Raw genomic sequence first — 19,683 nt, forward strand, 5'->3', positions numbered from 1 at the left:
AATTGGGTGATGTGTTTTCTTTTTAGTGAAGATAGATTTCTGTTTGTATTCTGGACACAAGTCCTTTATCAGGAATCTGATTTTCAGATACTTTTTCCCAGTTGGTGGCTTTCTTTTCATTCTCCTTGATAGAGTTTTTCAAGGTGCAGAAACTTTGGTGAAGTCCAGTTTATCATTTTCTTTCTTTCATGGCTTGTGGTTTTGTGTTGGCACCTAAGAAATCTTTGTGTAAACCAAGGTCACAAAGATTTACTCTTACATTTACTTTTCAAAGTTTTTATGATTCTACTTTTGGTTCCTTCTTTGATCCAAAATTTTATTTAGGAGAATATTTAGAAACTTTTCTTGTTTTAAATTGTTGTATTAATTTTAGACATTTATGAAATTGTGGCCTGTTCATTTTGTACTGTAAAGGTGTGGGCTGACAGGGTTGGGAGGCAGGGGAGAGTGGATGTTAGACGATGGAGAGGGACAGGCATACACAGGTACAATTTTTGTCTAGATTGCATTTTTGTTTGATTTCCTCCTTATTTTCTAGAGACTAAACACCTCATGTTTATCCTGGACTATATCTTTCTTGTCTTCAGTTCAGTTTAGTTCAGTCGCTCAGTCCTGTCCGACTCTTTGCAACCCCATGGACTGCAGCACGCCAGGCTTCCCTGTCCATCACCAACTCCCGGAGTTTACTCAAACTCATGTCCATCGAGTCAGTGATGCCATCCAACCATCTCATCCTCCATTGTCCCCTTCTCCTGCTGCCTTCAATCTTTCCCAGCATCAGGGTCTTTTCTAAGGAGTCAGTTCTTCGCATCAGGTGGCCAAAATATTGGAGTTTCTGCTTTCTTTCCAATGAATATTCAGGACTGATTTCCTTTAGGATGGACTGGTTGGATCTCCTTGCAGTCCAAGGGACTGTCAAGAGTCTTCTCCAAACCACAGTTCAAAAGCATCAATTCTTTGGTGCTCAGCTTTCTTTATATAGTCTAACTCTCACACCCATACATGACTACTGGAAAAACCATAGCCTTGATTAGAAGGACCTTTGTTGGCAAAGTAATGAGTATTCTTCCTTTATTCAGAAGTTCTCTCTCATTCTCTCTGACCCACTCATCTATCCAATCTGTCAGGAATCCTATGTACACTACACAGTACCTCTAGAATCCATGTGCTTCACATCATCTCCTGGTGCTATCTTTCTATCCTGAGCCACTGTCAGTTTTCAATGTTTCATTTTGCAGTGGACTCCTAACTAGTCTCCCCAGTTTCCAGCTCTGCCCGCTTCAGTCTACCTCTCAACACAGCAGTCAGAGCGATTCTTTCACAGGCATGTTAATATCACTCCTCCGCTCAAAACCCTCCAAAAATTTCCCATCTCACTCTGAGTAAAGACACATGTCCTCGGGGGGCCCTCAGGCCCTGCGTGATCTCTGGGCTCCCAGGTTTCCTCTCTTATGCGGTACCCATCTTGCTGGTCCTCCTCTAGCCCTGCTGGCCGCCTTCCTGTCCCAGGGACCCGCCAAACCGCCTCTGCTTCATACCTTCGCATATTTTTCTGTTCCTCTGCCTGGAATACTCTTGGTTCCCTTAGGTCTCTGCTCAAATGTGTTCTCATTAAAGAGGCCTTCCTCAACTCCTCTTTACAAAACACTGACTGCCTCCCTCTTATTTTTTTTATTTCTCATCAGCACTTCTCTGACACATTACGTAGCTTCCTGTTTGCTCACCGCCTTTTTCTCCCTATAGAATATTAATTGCTCCTAGAGGGCGAGAACTATGCTCTGTTCATGGCAGTTACCATAGAATTGAGAGCAGTGCCCCGCACACAGTAGGTGTGTGGAGTGGGTGCACAATTGGGTCTTGTCTGAAGGGGTAGCCTCAGGGAGTGTTTTACATAGCAATTTGTAACAATCTTGAGAGATTTAATAGAATCAAGTCCTGCAAAAGATAAATGTGTGTGTGTGTGTGTGTGTGTGTGTGTGGTGGAGGTGGAGATGGGAAAGGGGATGCTGGGTGGTGAGAAAGGTACAAACACTGAATGTTCTGCAAAGCCATATATACTGTTTAAAAGATAACAGCTAGGTGAGAACCGTGTTTGAGAATAAGTAATTCTGGAAATAAAAAAAATGACAGTCTGGTTCAATGTATCAGTTCACTATGGTTTTTATTTATTCAACATTAAGAGAATAAATGTCACAAAGCAAGTGACCCAAAGTAGCACATTTTGTGCATTTCTTTAGGCCCTTGGCAGCAGCAGGCAGGTATGTTCACTCCGCACTGACTTTTGTGTGAATCTCCCGGCTCTTCACCCGCAGCTTGTTGACCTGAGACTCGGCAATGTCAGCCCGTTCCTCGGCCTCCTCCAGCTCGTGTTGGAGCTTGCGGAGTTTGGCGAGATTAGTGTTGGATTGTTCCTCCTAAGAATGAAGTTGTTAGAATTAGACTTCATGGTTCTTACTGCACTTGTCATGAAACAGGATTATTTCCTCAACTCTGATACTTTTTTCTTATGGTCTGTTTGTCACATTTGACTTCAAATCCAGACCGAACTTGTAGCTTCAATTACTTTTTTTACTCTAAAGAATGAAAGAAGGAACAGTTTTGAAATGGAGGAGAAAGGCTCATTACACCCAACCCATGTATATGTGAAATCAGTTTACCATGTATGGGTTGTGTGGAAAGGGGGAAGAGACCTGTCTATGGTCACAGAGGTTAGAAAGTAAATGTAAGATCAAACTATAACTTTGGGAAAATGCCACTTAATTTTTTTTTTTTGGCCATATGTTTTGACTCTGGCATACAGAGATGGGAGAAAAATTGGGCTAGGAAGAAAGTAATGCCCTCCATTGGTTGGACTTACTTCCGTTCTGTCACTCCCTTTCGAGTTCACTTTTCTTATCTCCTATCTACTATGTTGTGTCTGGAAGAATGGGGAACAACCAGGAAAGATGAAGCTGGAAAACCTTCCAACACAGCCCAATTTGCTATAGCTAGTGTGCAGGGATAAGCCTCTGCTGATGACACTGGTTAGTGAATAAAGGAGTCAGCTGGGGTAAAAGATTTCTATTTGGCTTTTGGGAATACTTGATTTTGCCCATTTCTAGAGGGAGAGGAATATTTATCATGGTGTTAGATTTTCTACTGGAGATTCTTTGCAGCTATCAAGTAAGGTGGGTTATTTGGAATTTTCTTTTTTTCCCCCAACCCCTACAAAATGCTTAATAATAAAAATATCTCCTCTTGAAATCTTATTCCATAATTAGTATTTGGGAGTAAATTAAAATTTATATCATCTCTTAAGAATGATATATTCTTACTTGTCTCTCTCTCTTTTTTGTCATAATCCTGTTTTTTTTTTAAATTAATAATTTATTTTAATTGGAGACTAATTACTTTACAATATTGTGGTGGTTTTTGCCATACATTCACATGAATCAGCCATGGGTGTACATGTGTTCCCCATCCTGAACCCCCTTCCCACCTCCCTCCCCATCCCATCCCTCTGGGGTCATCCCAGTGCACCAGCCCTGAGCACCCTGTCTCATGCATCGAACCTGGACTGGCAGTCTATTTCACATATGATTATATACATGTTTCAATGCCATTCTCTCAAATCATCCCATCCTTGCCTTCTCCCACAGAGTCCAAAAGTCTGTTCTTTACATCAGTGTCTCTTTCTAATTAACACATTCTCTTAATACATTTTCTGTTCCCAGAGAAGTTCTATTCTTCCCTCAAGGGCTTAAAGATACTTACAGCCTCCTCAGCTTGTCTCTTGTATGATTTCACCTTCGCTTGTAATTTATCTACCAGGTCCTGCAACCTGAGTACATTCTTGCGGTCTTCCTCAGTCTGGAAGTTTAAAAAAAAAATGGTCTGCATTCAATCCAATAAAATAAACATACTATAGGTGGTGACATAAATCACTTTGATATGATGGCAGGTGGGCCTGGGGTAAATGTGGTTGACTCTGAGGCTTCCTTCATAGTATTAACAGTAGCCACTCTTGATAAGTGTCTACTACGCACGGGCACTATGTTAGAGAGTTATACAATTCTTTAATCCTTACCTCCCTGCTCTGGTGAGTAGAATTTACAGGTGATTAGTGTTAGGTAACCTATCAGAGTTTAAAAGGTAAGAGAGGCCAATACCAGTTGACCTGGCCTTGAAACCTATATTCTTTCCTCACTTATGCTATTTTTAAATGTATTCCTGATTTTTGTGGCTTAGGAGAGTGCCTGTGATAGGTGATTGTGTGATTTGTCCCATATATATATATATGTATATATATATATATATATATCAAGCTAATGTGTAGCTATTTTTGAGTGTCATGCAGTCAGTAGGTTTTCCTTGGGCAGGAAGTCTGGATATTCTAGAAAACTATTCCCCTTACCTGGTAGGTGAGCTCCTTTACTCTTCTCTCATGTTTCCGTAAACCTTTAATAGCCTCAGCATTACGTTTCTGCTCACTTTCAACCTCTCCTTCAAGTTCACGTACCTACAATCAAGAAAGATACTTATATAGTCAGTCTTGGGGGATGTTAATTGACTCATGACCTACCGATGATACTGGGTGGATGTCCTCAGCCCCAGGGTAAGGACTGGAATCAGTATACAAGAAGAGAGAAGGGTAGGGGAGTGACTTTTTCCCTTCCCAGATTCAGAGATTGAGAGACCCACCCTGGCCTCCAGCTTCTGGATCTGCTTCTTCCCGCCCTTCAGGGCCAGCTGCTCAGCCTCGTCCAGGCGGTGCTGCAGGTCCTTCACCGTCTGCTCCAGGTTCTTCTTCATCCGCTCCAGGTGGGCGCTGGTGTCCTGCTCCTTCTTCAGCTCCTCAGCCATCATGGCCGCCTAATTAGTAAATAAACCAATACAATAGTCCTGGTAATAGCAGGTAACACACAGTATCATTAAACAAATGCTCATTTACTCACATCAGTGATGGCCTTCTTGGCTTTGTCTTCTGCATTGCGTGATTCTTGAATTACTTCTTCCACTTCACTCTGGAGTTGTGAAACATCATTCTCCAGTTTCTTCTTTGTGTTGATCAGGCTGGTGTTCTGTTATAAGTAGTGGAAATTTATAAGACTAGTAGTAAGTCTTGGGATTTTATTAATCTTACTTGTTGGCTCAAGCAGGGGACCTAATAGCAAGATTTCATAAACTAAATATTTGTTCCGTGCAAAATGTTAATCCTTTGCAACGTTTGCCCTGTCTCCCTGATTGCCCATCTGATTTGTGTGTTAGGATGTGTGAGGTTCAAAAATGCCTATATTAATTAATTGCTCTTTCAATTATATGTCAAACAGACATCACTAGTATTCTATCCTTGAAACGTTCGAAAAGAATTGCTTCTTTTTGTGAGAGCCTGGCACTGAGAGTTCTTCTATTAGAAGGAACCTATTTTCTGTTAACTTGAATGTTTTGCTCCCTTTGGGAATATTGAATAGTAATTCAGAAGAGTACTTCTGAAAACATTTTCTTAAAATTTTGCCTGGTGGTTCTCTAAGGGAAGTAATACCACCTCAGTGGGTGTTTAGAAACTTTTAGGGATGGATATTTTTGGTTGTCAAAATGACTAGGGTATTTAATGCCCGGGCAGGTCAGCGATGCTGAATGTTGTGCAAGGCAAAGGGACTGTAAGCACCACAGTGCTGAATGCTGATGTGCTTCTGATGAGAAACATTAAATGGAGCATTTTCAGATTGTGTAGTCAGTGGATCGGAGAAGGCAATGGCAACCCACTCCAGTACTCTTGCCTGGAAAATCCCATGGATGGAGGAACCTGGTAGGCTACAGTCCATGGGGTCACAAAGAGTTAGACATGGCTTAGTGACCAAACGGAAGCAGCAGCATCACAGTATAAGTATTTGTTTGATATGAGGGTGTCACCTGGGTGTGCAGGAGCTGGACGCGCTCACTGGCATCCAGGAGCTCCTGCTCTGCGATCTTCCTGCTTCTCTCCGTCTGCTCCAGGGTGGCCCGCAGCTCCTCGATCTCAGCCTGCAGCAGGTTGGCTCTGCGCTCCACGATCGCCAGCTGCTCCTTCAGGTCCTCCTGGCCCCGCAGAGCGTCATCCAGGTGGAGCTGGGTATCCTGTTAGGTTAATAAAAAGGCCTTAGACACTCTAAGGAAGGTGTGAACATCCCAGGAGATGAACTGGAAGAATGGGCTGGTACCAGGAACAGGAAATGACAGGCCTGTCATTTGAATGAGCATGAAAATGGTGATGTCACCAGCTAGGGGTTCTTGTTGTGTGTTATGCCATCAACTGGTTATTTTTCACATGCTAGGGTCATTTATGGCACATTTTCTATACGCTCTACCCATCACTTGACATCTCTCTTCTCACTTGATCCTCAAAAGTAACCCTATGAGGTGGTAGTTTCATTCTTATTTTGTGGAAGAAACAGAAGTTCTGAAAGGTTAAATAACAACTTGCCTAAAATCAGGCAGTTAGTAAGTGACAAAACTAAGACTCAACTCCAGGCCTATTGGTGCCAAACTCTTCTAATTTCTCTCATATCTCTGGGCTTCTGGGTTTTTTTCTTTTTTACATAATATTTCTTTAAAAATATATTCTATGTGTACTTAATTTAGCTCCCTCATACTATGAATTGCTATTAATTTGTTAAAGGGAAAAAAATGGGTGGTTTAACAAGCTGTTGTGATGAATGGGAGACAGGTCACATCCCTCACTCATCTGGGCTGTACAGTGGACCCACCTACCTTCAGGATTCCTTGGGTGTTCCTGTAGTTCCTCAAGCTCTCTGCAGCCAAGCGATTGGCATGGTTCAGCTGGATCTCCATTTCATTGAGATCTCCCTCCATCTTCTTCTTGACTCTCAGGGCATCATTCCTGCTCCTGATCTCAGCATCCAATGTGCTCTGCATGGTCTCCACAACTCTAATGTGGTTCCTCTTCAGCTGTTCGATTTCTTCATCTTTTTCAGCAATTTTCCTGTCCACTTCAGACTTGACCTGGTTCAACTCCAGCTGGATGCGCAGGATCTTTCCCTCTTCATGTTCAAGAGATGCCTTAACAAAACAATGATCAATTAATAATGGAAAATGACTATTCGGAGAATATTCTGTTGTGAGCCGAACCCTTACTAATATCAGTTTGTCTAATTTTACAAAGTACAATACAACAGCTCTAGGACTCTGCTAGGTAAATCATCCTTCTGTTTATTTAGTTGTGGATTTTAGAGGGAAGCTCTGTAATAAGGGTGCTTTGTAAAGTATATAGTGCTATACTAATTCCTATTGTAGAAATTCTCAGTTTTAAAACATATATATATACATGTATTTCTGATTATAAAATATATGTTCACTGCATCATGTGGGCATAATTTATAAAAACAGAGGAAACCTTCCTATTGTGCCTCCACTCAGAGGCACAATTTTAATGTGGTGCATTTTCTTCTAGTTTTTTTTTTTCTGTATATATACATATTTCAGTTTGGTTCAGTCACTCAGTTGTGTCCAACTCTTTGCGACCCCATGAACCGTAGCACGCCAGGCCTCCCTGTCCATCACCAACTCCCAGAGTCCACCCAAACCCATGTCCATTTACACATGATAAAATTGTATATGCAGATATATGTCTTGCTTTAAAAATTATCCTCTACCATAAATATTTCCCTGTATTAATTACATTTAAAGGCTGTAGAAAATTTCATCATCATAGCTTGCATCACTTTATTTTTGGATTGAATATCTTGTGTTGAAACTTTGCCTCCATTTAGGATAGTCTTAGGGGATAGATTCTTAGAAATAGAACTGACAGGTCATAGTATTCCATTTTTAAGACTTTTGATAACTGTCATCAAATTGCTTTTCATCAATGTTATATGAGTTCAAATTTTCACCAGCTCCGTAATAATGGATCCCTTTCATAGTACCATTGCCCAACATCATAATATGTACCTCTGCTTCCTCTAAAGCAGCCTGGATCTCACATTTCTCTTGTTCCACTTGCTTCTTTATTTTTTCCAGTTCATGGATTTGCTTCCCTCCCTCAGCAATCTGCTCAGTGAGGTCGGAAATCTCCTCTGTGGGTGAACAGAAGGGAGAAGGGGTCAGAAGATGGAGAGGTCCTGCCAAGGCCACATAGGATAGAGAATTTCAAGTGCACTCACGCTGTAAGTTCTTGTTTTCTCTCTTTAGGGTTTCAAGTTGGTCCAGGGACTCCTCATAGGCATTCTTGACTTTGAACAGCTCAGTGCTGAGAGAGCGGGACTCCTTCTGGGAGGCCTCAAGCTCAGCCTGAGTTTCCTCATACTTCTGTTTCCATTCTGATAGGACCTGAAAAGCAGTAAATTGTCAGCTGATGAAGAAAGGGAGACTAAGTATTAATAAAACATGGGTGGAGTTTGTATAGGCTGAGCCACCTTGTCAAAGTTCCTCTGCTTCTTATCGAGAGCCGCGCAGGCAGCATTGGACCTCTCCACGTCGAGCATGAGGTCCTCAACCTCATTCTGGAGCCGCTGCTTGGTCTTCTCAAGGGAGGCACATTTGGCATTCACCGCTTCTACGTGTTCCTCGGCTTCCTGCAGACGCTGGGCCAGCTTCTTCCTGAGAAGTTAGCCAGGCAGTTAAGGGGAGAGGTCAGGAACAGGGGCAAGTGCTAAGCTCTCAGTCCCCTTTCATAATCCTAATTCTGAATTATGAAATAGACTTCAAGTAGCATGGCTTTCAAAACTGTGGTAGCCAGAACTGCTTTCTAGATGGATAAACTATGAAAAGGTCCAAACTGGTGAACACTTGAACTCAAGTGTTTTGTTTTTGAATTCTTGGAGGCCATTGTTGGAGCTGATGTTGTATGTATCTCATGGCACACGGTTTGAGGACTTGCAGGCTTCTGATTGAGTGTGGTAGGGAGAATGATTAGCCAGGGTGATACTACTGATTGATGTATATCTCACCTCATTCCAAAAAGGATTTGAGACTAACTGTTGGGCACAGATATACTGGGCATATTCTTTTGCTTTCTCAGACTTTCCATTTTATTTTATGTACTTTTTTTCCTAGAAAAATAGCCAGTTTCTTTTAATCATGTATATTTGGAGAGTCTCACCAGGAAAAGAAATGAATAAATCAGGACAATTCATGGAATCTAAGCAAAGGCAGGGTTTTACCCCTCCCCCCACTTCTGAATTGTCTACATTCTTGCTTTATTCCCAATTGTGTGCCAAATATACATGCCTAACGTATGCAAAAACCCTTATCCCTGATTCTCTAGATTTACTGAAGGTCTCCTTTAGTCTGTGCACAGACTAAGGCTTTACTTTATTCAGACTAACCCTGGACATTATGCACAGTTTGGGTGGCCCCCATTGTGAGTTTTAAGAGATCTGTCTTTGTGCCTCAGTACTTAAGAAGGTGGTCTCTGGCATCAGAATGTCTGATTCTATTCCCAGCTGTACTATTTATTAATCATATGCTCTTGTGTTAGTTGGTTAACCCTCACAGTCTCAATTTCCTCATCTGTAAAATAGGGATACAGATGATAATGCGATGGAATATTGCTATGAAAGCATTTAAATGTTAATATGTAATATATGTTCGTATTGGAGACATGGTATACACTCAGTAAATGTTAGCCTGCGCTATTGTTATGTTATTATCATCATCACAGATCTTTCTGGGAGTTGCTCAGCTAGGAAACCAGTCGTTTTCCTCTTGAAGAGTTCAGAGTACACACTTGGCCTCCTCCAGCTCCTCCGTGCGCTGGATGGCGTCTGTCTCGTACTTGGTCCTCCACTGGGCCACCTCGCTGTTGGCCTTGGACAGCGCCCTCTGCAGCTCGGCCTTGCCCTCCTGCTCCTCCTCGTACTGTTCCCGCAGCAGGTCACAGTCGTGGCGGGAGGACTGCAGGGCGTGGGCCAGGGCGTTCTTGGCCTGTGGAAATATGAGTTCACTGACTTGAATTCATTTCTTCAGTGATATTTAATTTATACACTTAAAGTAGAACCTCACTGAACATGTTTAGATTTGATTAGCCAAGATCTTTGGTGAAACTTACTTTAGTTTCTTCCTCTAGCTGACGTTTCAGTTCCTCAATCTGCTGAGTAGATGCTTGCTTGGTCCTTGAAAGCTGAGAGACCAAAGCATCTTTCTCATCCAGTTGTCGGGAATATTCACCTAAGAATTATAGAAGTAAAGGAATTTACTAATGGCATAAAAAAACAAGCCTAAAGGTTGGTATATATATTATACATATAATTGACAGATATATACTTTAAATATTGTTACAGAATTGGCTAGAAGTAGAGATTAAAAAGCAGCATTGCTATTGAAGTATAACAAATAAACTAGTCTGCTGATTATTTCTTGCTTTTTTACCCCTGACATTGTTGGCAAATTCTGGTAGTTTGTTTACCCCCCTGTAATATGGGAGTATTGCTATTAATTCAGAAGCCCCAGAATTGCTTTTGTCTAGGACATAGTTGTGGGACTGAGGGAAATCTCTACCGGCTTCCGTCTGCAGACGCGCTCTCTGAGCTGTCAGGTCGTTGATCAGCCGCTGCTGCTCCTCCTCTTTTGTCTTAAGTTCACTCACTTGATCTTCTAGAGTGCGGCACATCTTTTCAAGGTTTCCCTACAGGACACGTAGCCACGAAAGATGAGATACTGAATGCAGTAAAAAATAAAATTAATACTTGATTCTTAAAATATTTTTTAGAGTGAAGCTATGTCGACATAAAGGTATGTCAAGTGTGAGTAAAAACTTATGGCCAACTCTATGGAACATGTTAGTTTTCAAGCATGATGGGGGCATGATGTCCCTGAAGTGGTCATTGTTGGAGCTTATTCATTTAGCCCAGTGGTACTTGATGCTGACACTTAAAGAAGGTTGTGAAACAATCTTAATCATTTGTTGCTTTAGTTGTTCAGTTGTGTCTGACTCTTATGACCGCATAGACTGTAGCCCGCCAGGCTTCTCTGTCCATTGGATTTTCCAGGCAAGAATACTGGAGTGGGTTGCCATTTCCATCTCCAGGAGATCTTCCGGACCCAGGGATTGAACCCGCATCGCTTGCATTGGCAGGTGGATTCTTTACCACTGAGCCACCAGGGCACCATATCCAGCATTTTAAAAAACGAAATAGAATGGAACGTATCAGAATAGAAAATTTTAGATCAGTGCCATAAACAATGTTTAATGCCAGAGAACAGTGAGGGTTCTTACTCATTATCATTAATAATCACCCTCATTTAAAGATAGTTTTGGGAAAATAAAAATGAAGGGAGTATCAGGTACCTTGGCTTTGGCAACGGTCTCTGCGTTACTGCTGAGGTCGTCGATCTCCATCTTCATCTCGCTCTTCTCCTTCTCCAGCTTCTGCTTGACCCTCTGCAGGTTGTCGATCTGCTCCCCCAGCTCGGCCACACTGTCCGCGTGCTTCTTGCGAAGAGCGGCCGCCGTGGCCTCGTGCTGCAGCGTGGCCTCCTCCAGGTCCCGGCGCATCTTCTGGAACTCGGCCTCGCGCTTCTTGTTCATCTCAATCTGGGCGGAAGTGGCCCCGCCGGCTTCTTCCAGCCGCTCGCTGATCTCCTCCAGTTCCCGAGAGAGGTCTGAGCGCTGCTTCTCTGCTTTGGCGCGGGAGGCGCGCTCGGCCTCGATCTCCTCCTCCAGCTCCTCGATGCGGGCCTGGAGGTGACACAGCACATTAACGTGATCTCATCTCAATTTCAGGTTTTTTGGGCGAAGAAACAAACGGAGGTGAGATGACTCACCTGCAACTCTTTGATCTTCTTCTGTAGTTGAATTTCTACTGCCTGCTCATCTTCAATTTTGCTTAGAAGATTGCTGATTTCAAATTCTTTCCTTTAGACAGAAGAACAAGACATATTAGTACTCCTATGAATTGAAAGATGGTGTCGCATAGAATTTTTTTCGGGAGTTCCTACTTTTTAAGTTTCTCATCAAGTTGCTGTTTGTCGTTTTCTATATCTACTATGGATTCTTGGGCCAATTTCAGGTCACCCTCCAGTTTCCTCTTGGCTCTTTCTAGATCCATTCGAAGTTTCTTTTCTTGTTCCAGAGACCCTTCAAGCTAATGCGAAAGTAAATTTCATTAAAAATTAAAGGAAATTTAAAAAACTTCCAAATGGATATTAAAAACACACTTACATCATCCACTTGCTGCTCTAGCTTGGCTTTCGCTTTGTTCAGGGTGTTGACTTTGTCCTCTTCTGCCTGCAGGTCATCCAGGGTCTGCTGATGGGCCTCCTGGAGGGCCTTCTTCTCCTTGGTCAGCTTAGCTATGACTTCATCCAGGCCGGCCATCTCTTCTGTGAGGTTTTTAACCTAGAAGAGTAAAAGAGAAGTGACCTATGCAGTGGAGCAGCTTAGATGGATGGCAGTCTCTGCATGGTATAGGGCAATATGATTCATACCTTATTCTCTGTGGCATGTTTCTCCTTCTCAACCTTGGCCAGTGTCAGCTCAAGGTCATCTATGTCTTTCTTCAGTTCCGAACATTCGTCCTCCAGTTTCCTCTTCTTGGCCGTCAGCTCAGCATTCATCTCTTCCTCATCCTCGGCTCTCTCAGTCACCTCCTTGATCTTAGCCTCCAGCTGGATTTTGTTCTTAATCAGTTGCTCACACCTTTCCTCTGCATCAGCCAAGGCATCAGCTTCCTAAGGGGAGATTCCTTGAACTAATTAGAGAATTTGTTACTTACTTTGAACTTGTTCTTTGCATGAAATAGAAGTGTTTACTGAATGCTAATGAATTTTTCAGTATAAGTTAATTGAACATTATTCCATTGTTTGGAGAAATGTAGCCAATTAGATCTGGGACTATAGATTTAGAAACAAATTAGTCTGAAAAATGGCTGAATTGAAGCAATTGACTGTTTTAAAAAGTAGTGTATAGAAGAGTGGGAGGACCAAAGCCTGAGTTCTTGTCTCAAATTTGCCTTATTCCTCTTATACTCAGTTATCTCATGTAATTAAGAGGGTTGGAATAGATGATTGTTAAGAGCATTTCAGCTATAATATTCAAAGATTTCAACTTAGTCAAATTGGTTCATTTTGGCTTTGGTCATTCCCTAGTTACTAGATTGAATTTAAAAAAGAAAAAGAACATAATCTTTATGCCTATGAATATATTTCCACGAAACATTTTTATACACTCAAAACCTCCCTGATAGGCCATAACAGTTCTATAATTGTCAAAGGTTTCCTTTTCCACTTTAAGAATTAGTCTCAGAAGGAATTTTAGAGTATATAAGAACTTGTAATTTTGAGAAACTATATAACTCAATAAGGTTTTTATAAACGACTAAAGGACTCATAAAAATCAGTTCAGCCACCAACTTATTAGATTACTCTGATCTGGGGAATTTCTTTAACTTCTCAGTGTTTGTTTATATCTTAAGTTTTTAAAATGCTTGAATGAATGATAATGGGGACTTTTCAGGGTTCCTTTGCTTTTAAGTGATACACTCAGTAAATATGATAATACCTATGAAGAGAAGTTAAGATGAAGAGGCTGTGATACTGTGGTTTAAGGAAAATGTAACTCTCATATAAGTTAATTTATCAATAGGAAAAGTTGAAAATAGCTTAAAACTTTTAAGAAAGCTATCCTTTTTATGGATTTCTTCATGACATTGTTGGGCTTGCTTGACTTGGACTAAGGAAATGGGAGATTGTAATTGGCCAGAGTGTTGATGCCAAGCCTGTCCCACTTTGATTTCAGCTTCTTCTTGAATCAATAAACAGAGGAGAGACCTTAAGAACTCAGGATCTGTATCAAAGGAAGAAACACAGGGTTCACTAGCTCTGCCTTTTACCCTGGTAGTTCAGTTCAAATAACTGCAAGTCAATTTGTTGGGCTAAATCCTGGGGGTTGGGAAAAAGAGATACAAAGAGAAATAAGAATGACTGTCTTTTCTGAGTTTAAATGCAATCTTATACATGTGTATTCAGAAAATAGGGCTCCACATTTAAGGCTGGGTTGAAGCAGTTAAAGCAGTCATTTTCTCAGAAAAATGACTGAGATTTGAGGGCTTGCCTTTAAACTGCTTCCTTCATGGCTGTTAAATTTGTGACATTGTTAAATAAATTCTTCAATTTCCCATTTGCAATTTGGAAGTAGTTGGTGCCTTCTTCATAGGAATGTTGAAAGTTAAGTGAAATACTGAAAAAAGCAATTGGAAATATTCTTTTTCAAGGAAAGGCCATTTGTAAATCCAAAGTGTTTGTGAAGTCAAGAAAATGGTGCAATTGAAGTCAATGACATGGTGCATTCAGCACAGGGGTACTCACAGATTGAACCTGGAGCTGTAGGTCATTTTTCTCTTTCAAGAGAGTCACCATTTTTTCCTCCAGTTCCTTCCTTTTGGCCTCTGATTTGGCCAGTTCATCCTTGGTTTTCTGAAACTCTTCCTTCATTGTGGCCATCTCCTTCTCTGTCTCTGCACTCTTGAGGAGGGGCTTGATCTTGAAAAAGAGTTTCATCCAAGGCCAGTGCTTGACATTCATGAAGGCTCGTACATTATACTGGATGCAGAAAAGGGCTTCTCTGAAATGACAGGAAAGGATCTGTGTAGGTTGATCCATTAGAGACAACATTGTTGTTATTTTTTTTAACATATAAACTCCCCTTTTAATGACCACCCCACATATAAATGATATGCCAAATTCTGTATATTTTATATGCAGGGGACATAAACACACACTCCCACCCACTCCCACTTAGAGTGGTCTTCAGTATGACCACTTGGCTAATGTGTGCTGCTCATACTTAACAATTCTGTGTTCCCAAGACCCTGTCACACTAGCAAAGAAGCTGACTTTAGAGGAGGGATACTTTGGATATATGAGCAACATGCACCATTTTAAGAACATCTGAGAAATCACAATGTTAGTGATTTGGGAGTGGGCATGGCAGCTGTAAGCGGATCATGCAGCTTGGCTGTGGGCACACTGATGAGAAATGTGAAAGGGCATGGCTGCTTTTGAATTGCTCCACCTACATTGAGCTTATGATTTATCATGTATTCCATGAAGCCTTTCCTCTTATTTAATCACCCCTGAATTATCTGCTCTGTGAACTGCTTTTGTTAGCTTTTTCACTTGATATACTGGCTTTTCTCAAATCCTTTCAAATGCCTCATCCTTACCTGCTCAATTGGATTGTTAATGTCTACAGGGCATTTAGCTTGTATTGAGCTCCAAAATTTGTTTTATTTAAATAACATTTTAAAAATAGTAATAAAAAGATATCCCTTCTGCATACTGTAGCAGTAGACTGGCAAAATTTGATTGTCTTTGAACAGTGTGTTTGCCTCTTCGAGCTTGTTAAAATGGAAATTCTATTTCTACAGGTCCAATTTATAAGAACCATAACCAAGAAGGCATAAACCATAATGTTGACACATGGAAAGACTTGGAAAAACTTATAATACAGAAATAAATAAGTGTGCATGAGCAGACTGAATGCAAAACGTGTGTGTAAGGACAAGGAACACAGTAGTGCTAGGTCAGTGGAGTTGGATGAGGTTAATTAGGGGAAGACGAAATGGAAGTTGTGAGCTAGTGAATGAATAAATTAGGCAAGAAGAGAAGGCTTGTGCAAACATGAGAATATAAGCGACAAGCAAACTGTTTCGGCTTGCTGGAAAAGACAATGCAGTTGGAGAGATAGATGAGGTGGGGAATAGAAAGGGCCTTGACAGACAAAGAGGCAACTTGGATTTGACAGGGGAGACCATGGGGAACTACAACTGAGATATGGCTTGATGAGAACAGTGCTTACTGCACATGATTCCTGCAGTTGTGTGTGAGAGGAATAGAAGGGAGAAAATGAGGGAGGAGAGAGTTTTGATGGGAGTCCAAACGTGAGGGCTTGGGCAAAGTCTGATGTGTTGTAGGAGTAGGTTCTGAACTGGGTGAGAAGTGCATGTGAACTGAAAAATGGAAGAGTTAATGAATGAGCAAGATTGATGTAATAAAGTCCCTGGGGGACCTTACAGTCCGGATACTCTGTATAGTTGTTACCTCCTTTGCAGCATTTTCTGATATTCTACCCTCATTAGGAATCCCCTACAGACAGCTTGAGTTCTTGTTATAATCTGGGCCAACTTCTCATCTCTCATTTCTTCCAGAAGACCCAGCAGGCCAGCTTTGAAGAAAACCTGGAGAGAGGGAAAGTCACAAATCATCCCCAGACTACAGGAGAGACAGACACGGCAGATGGTGCTTGGATCAGCTGTAAGTAAATAGTGGCTGTACCTTTGTGTGTCCAAACTTGTACTGGGTGTGATCAATATCAATGGAGGCAAGAAGTTTCTCAGAAGCCTTCTTGCTGTCAATGAACTGTCCATCTGGAATAGCACTTGCATTTAAAACTTTGTATCTGTTCCATTGAAGAAAGAATGAATGATTAGGAAGGTGTGAACATATATGAAAATCAAATGACACCAAAAAGAAACATCAGTAAAAAGAGAGAAAGCAAAACAGAAAATCCAATTGTCCATATTGGTGAATCCAATATGATTTTTCCACAAGCTAATGCGTGCTTCCTTCCTATTTGTAAGAAATGCCACCTCCTCTAAACTGTATTCTGTTCTACCACCACAAGACTGTATTATTTGACTTACTTCATAATATCCACTAAACAGTGTACATAGAACGCAATGAACAGACGACAACAGTAAAAATGATTCGACAAGCACAGCATTTAGTGAAATACAACAAAGAGTGACTGGCCTTTGTTTAAAGTCCCCATAGAGGATTCTGCTGGGGAAGCCCTTCCTGCAGATGCGAATGCCCTCCAGCACCCCATTACACCTCAGCTGGTGCAGGACCAGCTCATGCTCCATGGCCCCTAGAAAGAGATCAGAGTGCATACTGCTGGGCAGTTCAACTGTCACACTTGCGTCTGTTTGATTATTTCGTGCTCTTAGATCTTACCAGGAGTTTTGGTTTCATTGGGAATGATACACCGTACGAAGTGGGGGTGTGTGCTCCTCAGATTGGTCATCAGTTTATTTAAATTTTCCTAGAAAACCAGGGAGAAGGGACTTGATGAGAAAGTTCTATTTCAGGTTGCTTTTTTTGGCAATTAAATGAACCTAGGCACTCTCTTAACTATTAAGTCTATGGGGCTTCAGTTGCTCTGTGTTTTAAGGGTCTCAAGAGTTGTAGCCTGCCAAATAACTGAAAGGCCAGAGTGCTATGGAGAAATATAGTTCTCTGTGGTATTCATTTATAACACCTAGGATCTTTCCTGTAAACAAATTGCCAATTCAAGTAGCATTGAGGCACATGAAGTGTTCTTGAGCGAGAATCAGAAAATAAAAGACTACCGTCTTGCCTTGTCACTAACGAGCTGCTTAAAATCCCTTTTGTCTCTCTGGGTCTCATCTGAAAGTGGTTGAGATTACCTCTAAGGTCTCTTTTGCCTCTCTCAGTGCTAATAATTTTCACAGTACTAGTTTACAGTGATAACCTATGTCAGTCACTGTCCCAATGCTTGACATTCCTTTCTTGAGTTTATTATTCCCTGGGACCTGTAACCTTTTGGGTTTTTTGAAGAGTCTAAAACCATGAGACTATATGACCTTCTGTAGGTGGATCTAGGATACCTGAGGATGATCCACAGTCTGAAGTATATGGGGCAGTTATTCCAGAAACAGAATAACTGATTATGATAGACAGTGGTGATTTATTCAACTGTAGAAAACCAGCATGTAGATATTTTTCAGTATTTCTTAGGTATATTCTTTGAGAAGGCAGAGTTGCTTTATTTTTTATATCTCAGTTAACTATTAGAATATAAAATAAGTAATGTGAGTTTCTAATTCTGAAAATATGTGTAAGAGTGTACTTGGTGAGATAGTGCAAATTGGTAGTGAGAAAAGAACACGGCCATTTTCTTGTTTAGGTTATATGTCGTATTTGCATTTTAGTTTTAAAAGGAATAAGACTTAGCTATAGAAATTTATAGAAATCCTGACAAAGCAGCCATTAGATCAGATGCTCCATATGTCCTGTTTTAGAAGAGCCAGTTTTTAAGCCATCCAAGAGAATCACATTATTTGAGGTAATGTTGTTATTACTGTTATTTAATTCTTAACAGGTATTTTTCTATCTTAATCATCCATCTAAATCACTAGGTTTGGCTTTAGGTAATTTTCAGCTATCACAAAAAATTAAATCCACCTCAAAAGACAAAGATGCATTTTGGTGGAAGGATGTCCTAAAGGATGTGTCTCAGGCTTATTCTCAAAGAGGAACTCAGGAACATTCTCAAAGGGCAATATTAGTGGAATAAAGATACAGCTTTCCGCAGGGAGACCTTTGAAGTTCAGCTGTGCTTCCTCAAAAATCAGCCTTATTATAGAACCGGGAAACTTCTAAAGGCATTTGTGGAATTCCTGAATACATGAGATGAGCATAATAAGGAGTAGTGGGTAAAACATTTGGCCCTACAGAAGTATTGCTTTTGCTGTACCCTGAACAAGAGGAAATATTTGAAGTAATTCCTATTAACATTCCATTCCCTCCTAATTTATTCTAAATCCTATAATTATGATAAGCCATAGAGCCTGAATAGATTTTTTTGAATTAAATTTGTACTTTACCCTGAAAAGGGCTGACACAGTCTGGAAAGAAGAGCCCTTCTTCTTAGCACCTTTCTTTGCACCGCTGTCTAAGATAAAAAGAAAACCCATTAATGAACGTATCCCAGAGGCTGGAATGGTATGTGAACTTTCTGTGGGGATAGGTTAAATTAGGGGCACAGAAAGTACCAGCTTCAGCACTAGCATATGTGGAAAAGAGACTGGCCAGAGTCTTCATTGAGGACTTCTGGTACAGCCCAACCACTGTATCGTTCAGGGGGTCCTTGTTCTTGTCCAGCCAGCCGGCAATGTTGTAGTCCACGGTGCCTGCATAGTGGATCAGGGAGAAGTGGGCCTCGGCTCTGCCCTTGACCACCTTGGGCTTCTGGAAGTTGGCAGACTTGCCCAGGTGCTGGTCATACAGCTTGTTCTTGAAGGAGGTGTCTGTGGCCTTGGGGAACATGCACTCCTCTTCCAGGATGGAGAAGATGCCCAGTGGCTGAATTCAGAAAAGCAGATGTTGGTGTCAGTCTATCTTGTCTCAAAAAGTATAGTGGCTGTCATTTGATTGAAATTATGAGCACTCTTAATTAAATATACTTATAAAGTAAACCAGGATCAAGCTCACAGTCCTTTTGTTATCACTAGAATGACTTTCCACCATTCCTTCTCACATTCGATCCATAGCATTCTTTTTATTTATTTATTTATTTACTTATTTTTTTGGCTCTTACGTATTTTTTTTTTTTCATTTGTGGGATGCATGAGACATAGTATTATTTTCAAGTAAAAGAATAGCTAGCTACAAACTCCAGATGTCAGCACAGCATGTGGAGTGACATTAAAATATATGTATTTATCACATTTATCACATTAACTCACCTATTTGGTGAATTAATGTATTGTCAAAGTTTTATTTTCCTATGAAAAGGACTTAGTGACTTAGAATGATGTTTACTTTATATGCAATAGTATAAATAACCCAAACTTTATATAGGACAGTTTGTGTACTTAATCTCCTTAAAGATAGATTATGAACGAGCATAAGCAATTTGACTTCTTGACTTCCAAACAGATTATCTTTCATATAAGCTCTAGC

At 40.9% G+C, this 19,683-nt stretch overlaps 1 protein-coding gene across 2 annotated transcripts in view; it reads right to left on the minus strand.

Annotated features, from left to right (window-relative positions):
• Positions 1 to 2,144: 2,144 nt before the first annotated feature.
• The window catches only part of MYH8 (myosin heavy chain 8), a 28,423-nt gene continuing 10,884 nt past the window's right edge, over positions 2,145 to 19,683 (minus strand). For both annotated transcript variants that reach the window (XM_043903855.1, XM_043903853.1), the window contains exons 16-40: positions 18,774 to 19,083; positions 18,606 to 18,673; positions 16,933 to 17,020; positions 16,729 to 16,846; positions 16,252 to 16,375; positions 16,018 to 16,154; positions 14,284 to 14,539; positions 12,406 to 12,648; positions 12,140 to 12,316; positions 11,917 to 12,062; positions 11,743 to 11,833; positions 11,267 to 11,656; positions 10,477 to 10,603; positions 10,028 to 10,146; positions 9,707 to 9,903; positions 8,394 to 8,577; positions 8,142 to 8,307; positions 7,930 to 8,054; positions 6,730 to 7,038; positions 5,893 to 6,096; positions 4,935 to 5,060; positions 4,681 to 4,851; positions 4,394 to 4,498; positions 3,754 to 3,849; positions 2,145 to 2,414 (exon numbers count right to left, since the gene is read on the minus strand). In XM_043903855.1, coding sequence (XP_043759790.1) covers positions 2,265 to 2,414; positions 3,754 to 3,849; positions 4,394 to 4,498; positions 4,681 to 4,851; positions 4,935 to 5,060; positions 5,893 to 6,096; positions 6,730 to 7,038; positions 7,930 to 8,054; positions 8,142 to 8,307; positions 8,394 to 8,577; positions 9,707 to 9,903; positions 10,028 to 10,146; positions 10,477 to 10,603; positions 11,267 to 11,656; positions 11,743 to 11,833; positions 11,917 to 12,062; positions 12,140 to 12,316; positions 12,406 to 12,648; positions 14,284 to 14,539; positions 16,018 to 16,154; positions 16,252 to 16,375; positions 16,729 to 16,846; positions 16,933 to 17,020; positions 18,606 to 18,673; positions 18,774 to 19,083 — 4,227 coding nt within the window. In that variant the 3' untranslated portion in view covers positions 2,145 to 2,264. The remainder of the gene's footprint in view (positions 2,415 to 3,753; positions 3,850 to 4,393; positions 4,499 to 4,680; positions 4,852 to 4,934; positions 5,061 to 5,892; positions 6,097 to 6,729; positions 7,039 to 7,929; positions 8,055 to 8,141; positions 8,308 to 8,393; positions 8,578 to 9,706; positions 9,904 to 10,027; positions 10,147 to 10,476; positions 10,604 to 11,266; positions 11,657 to 11,742; positions 11,834 to 11,916; positions 12,063 to 12,139; positions 12,317 to 12,405; positions 12,649 to 14,283; positions 14,540 to 16,017; positions 16,155 to 16,251; positions 16,376 to 16,728; positions 16,847 to 16,932; positions 17,021 to 18,605; positions 18,674 to 18,773; positions 19,084 to 19,683) is intronic.

This window comes from Cervus elaphus, chromosome 5 (assembly GCF_910594005.1).
Source record: "Cervus elaphus chromosome 5, mCerEla1.1, whole genome shotgun sequence".
NCBI lineage: Eukaryota > Metazoa > Chordata > Mammalia > Artiodactyla > Cervidae > Cervus > Cervus elaphus.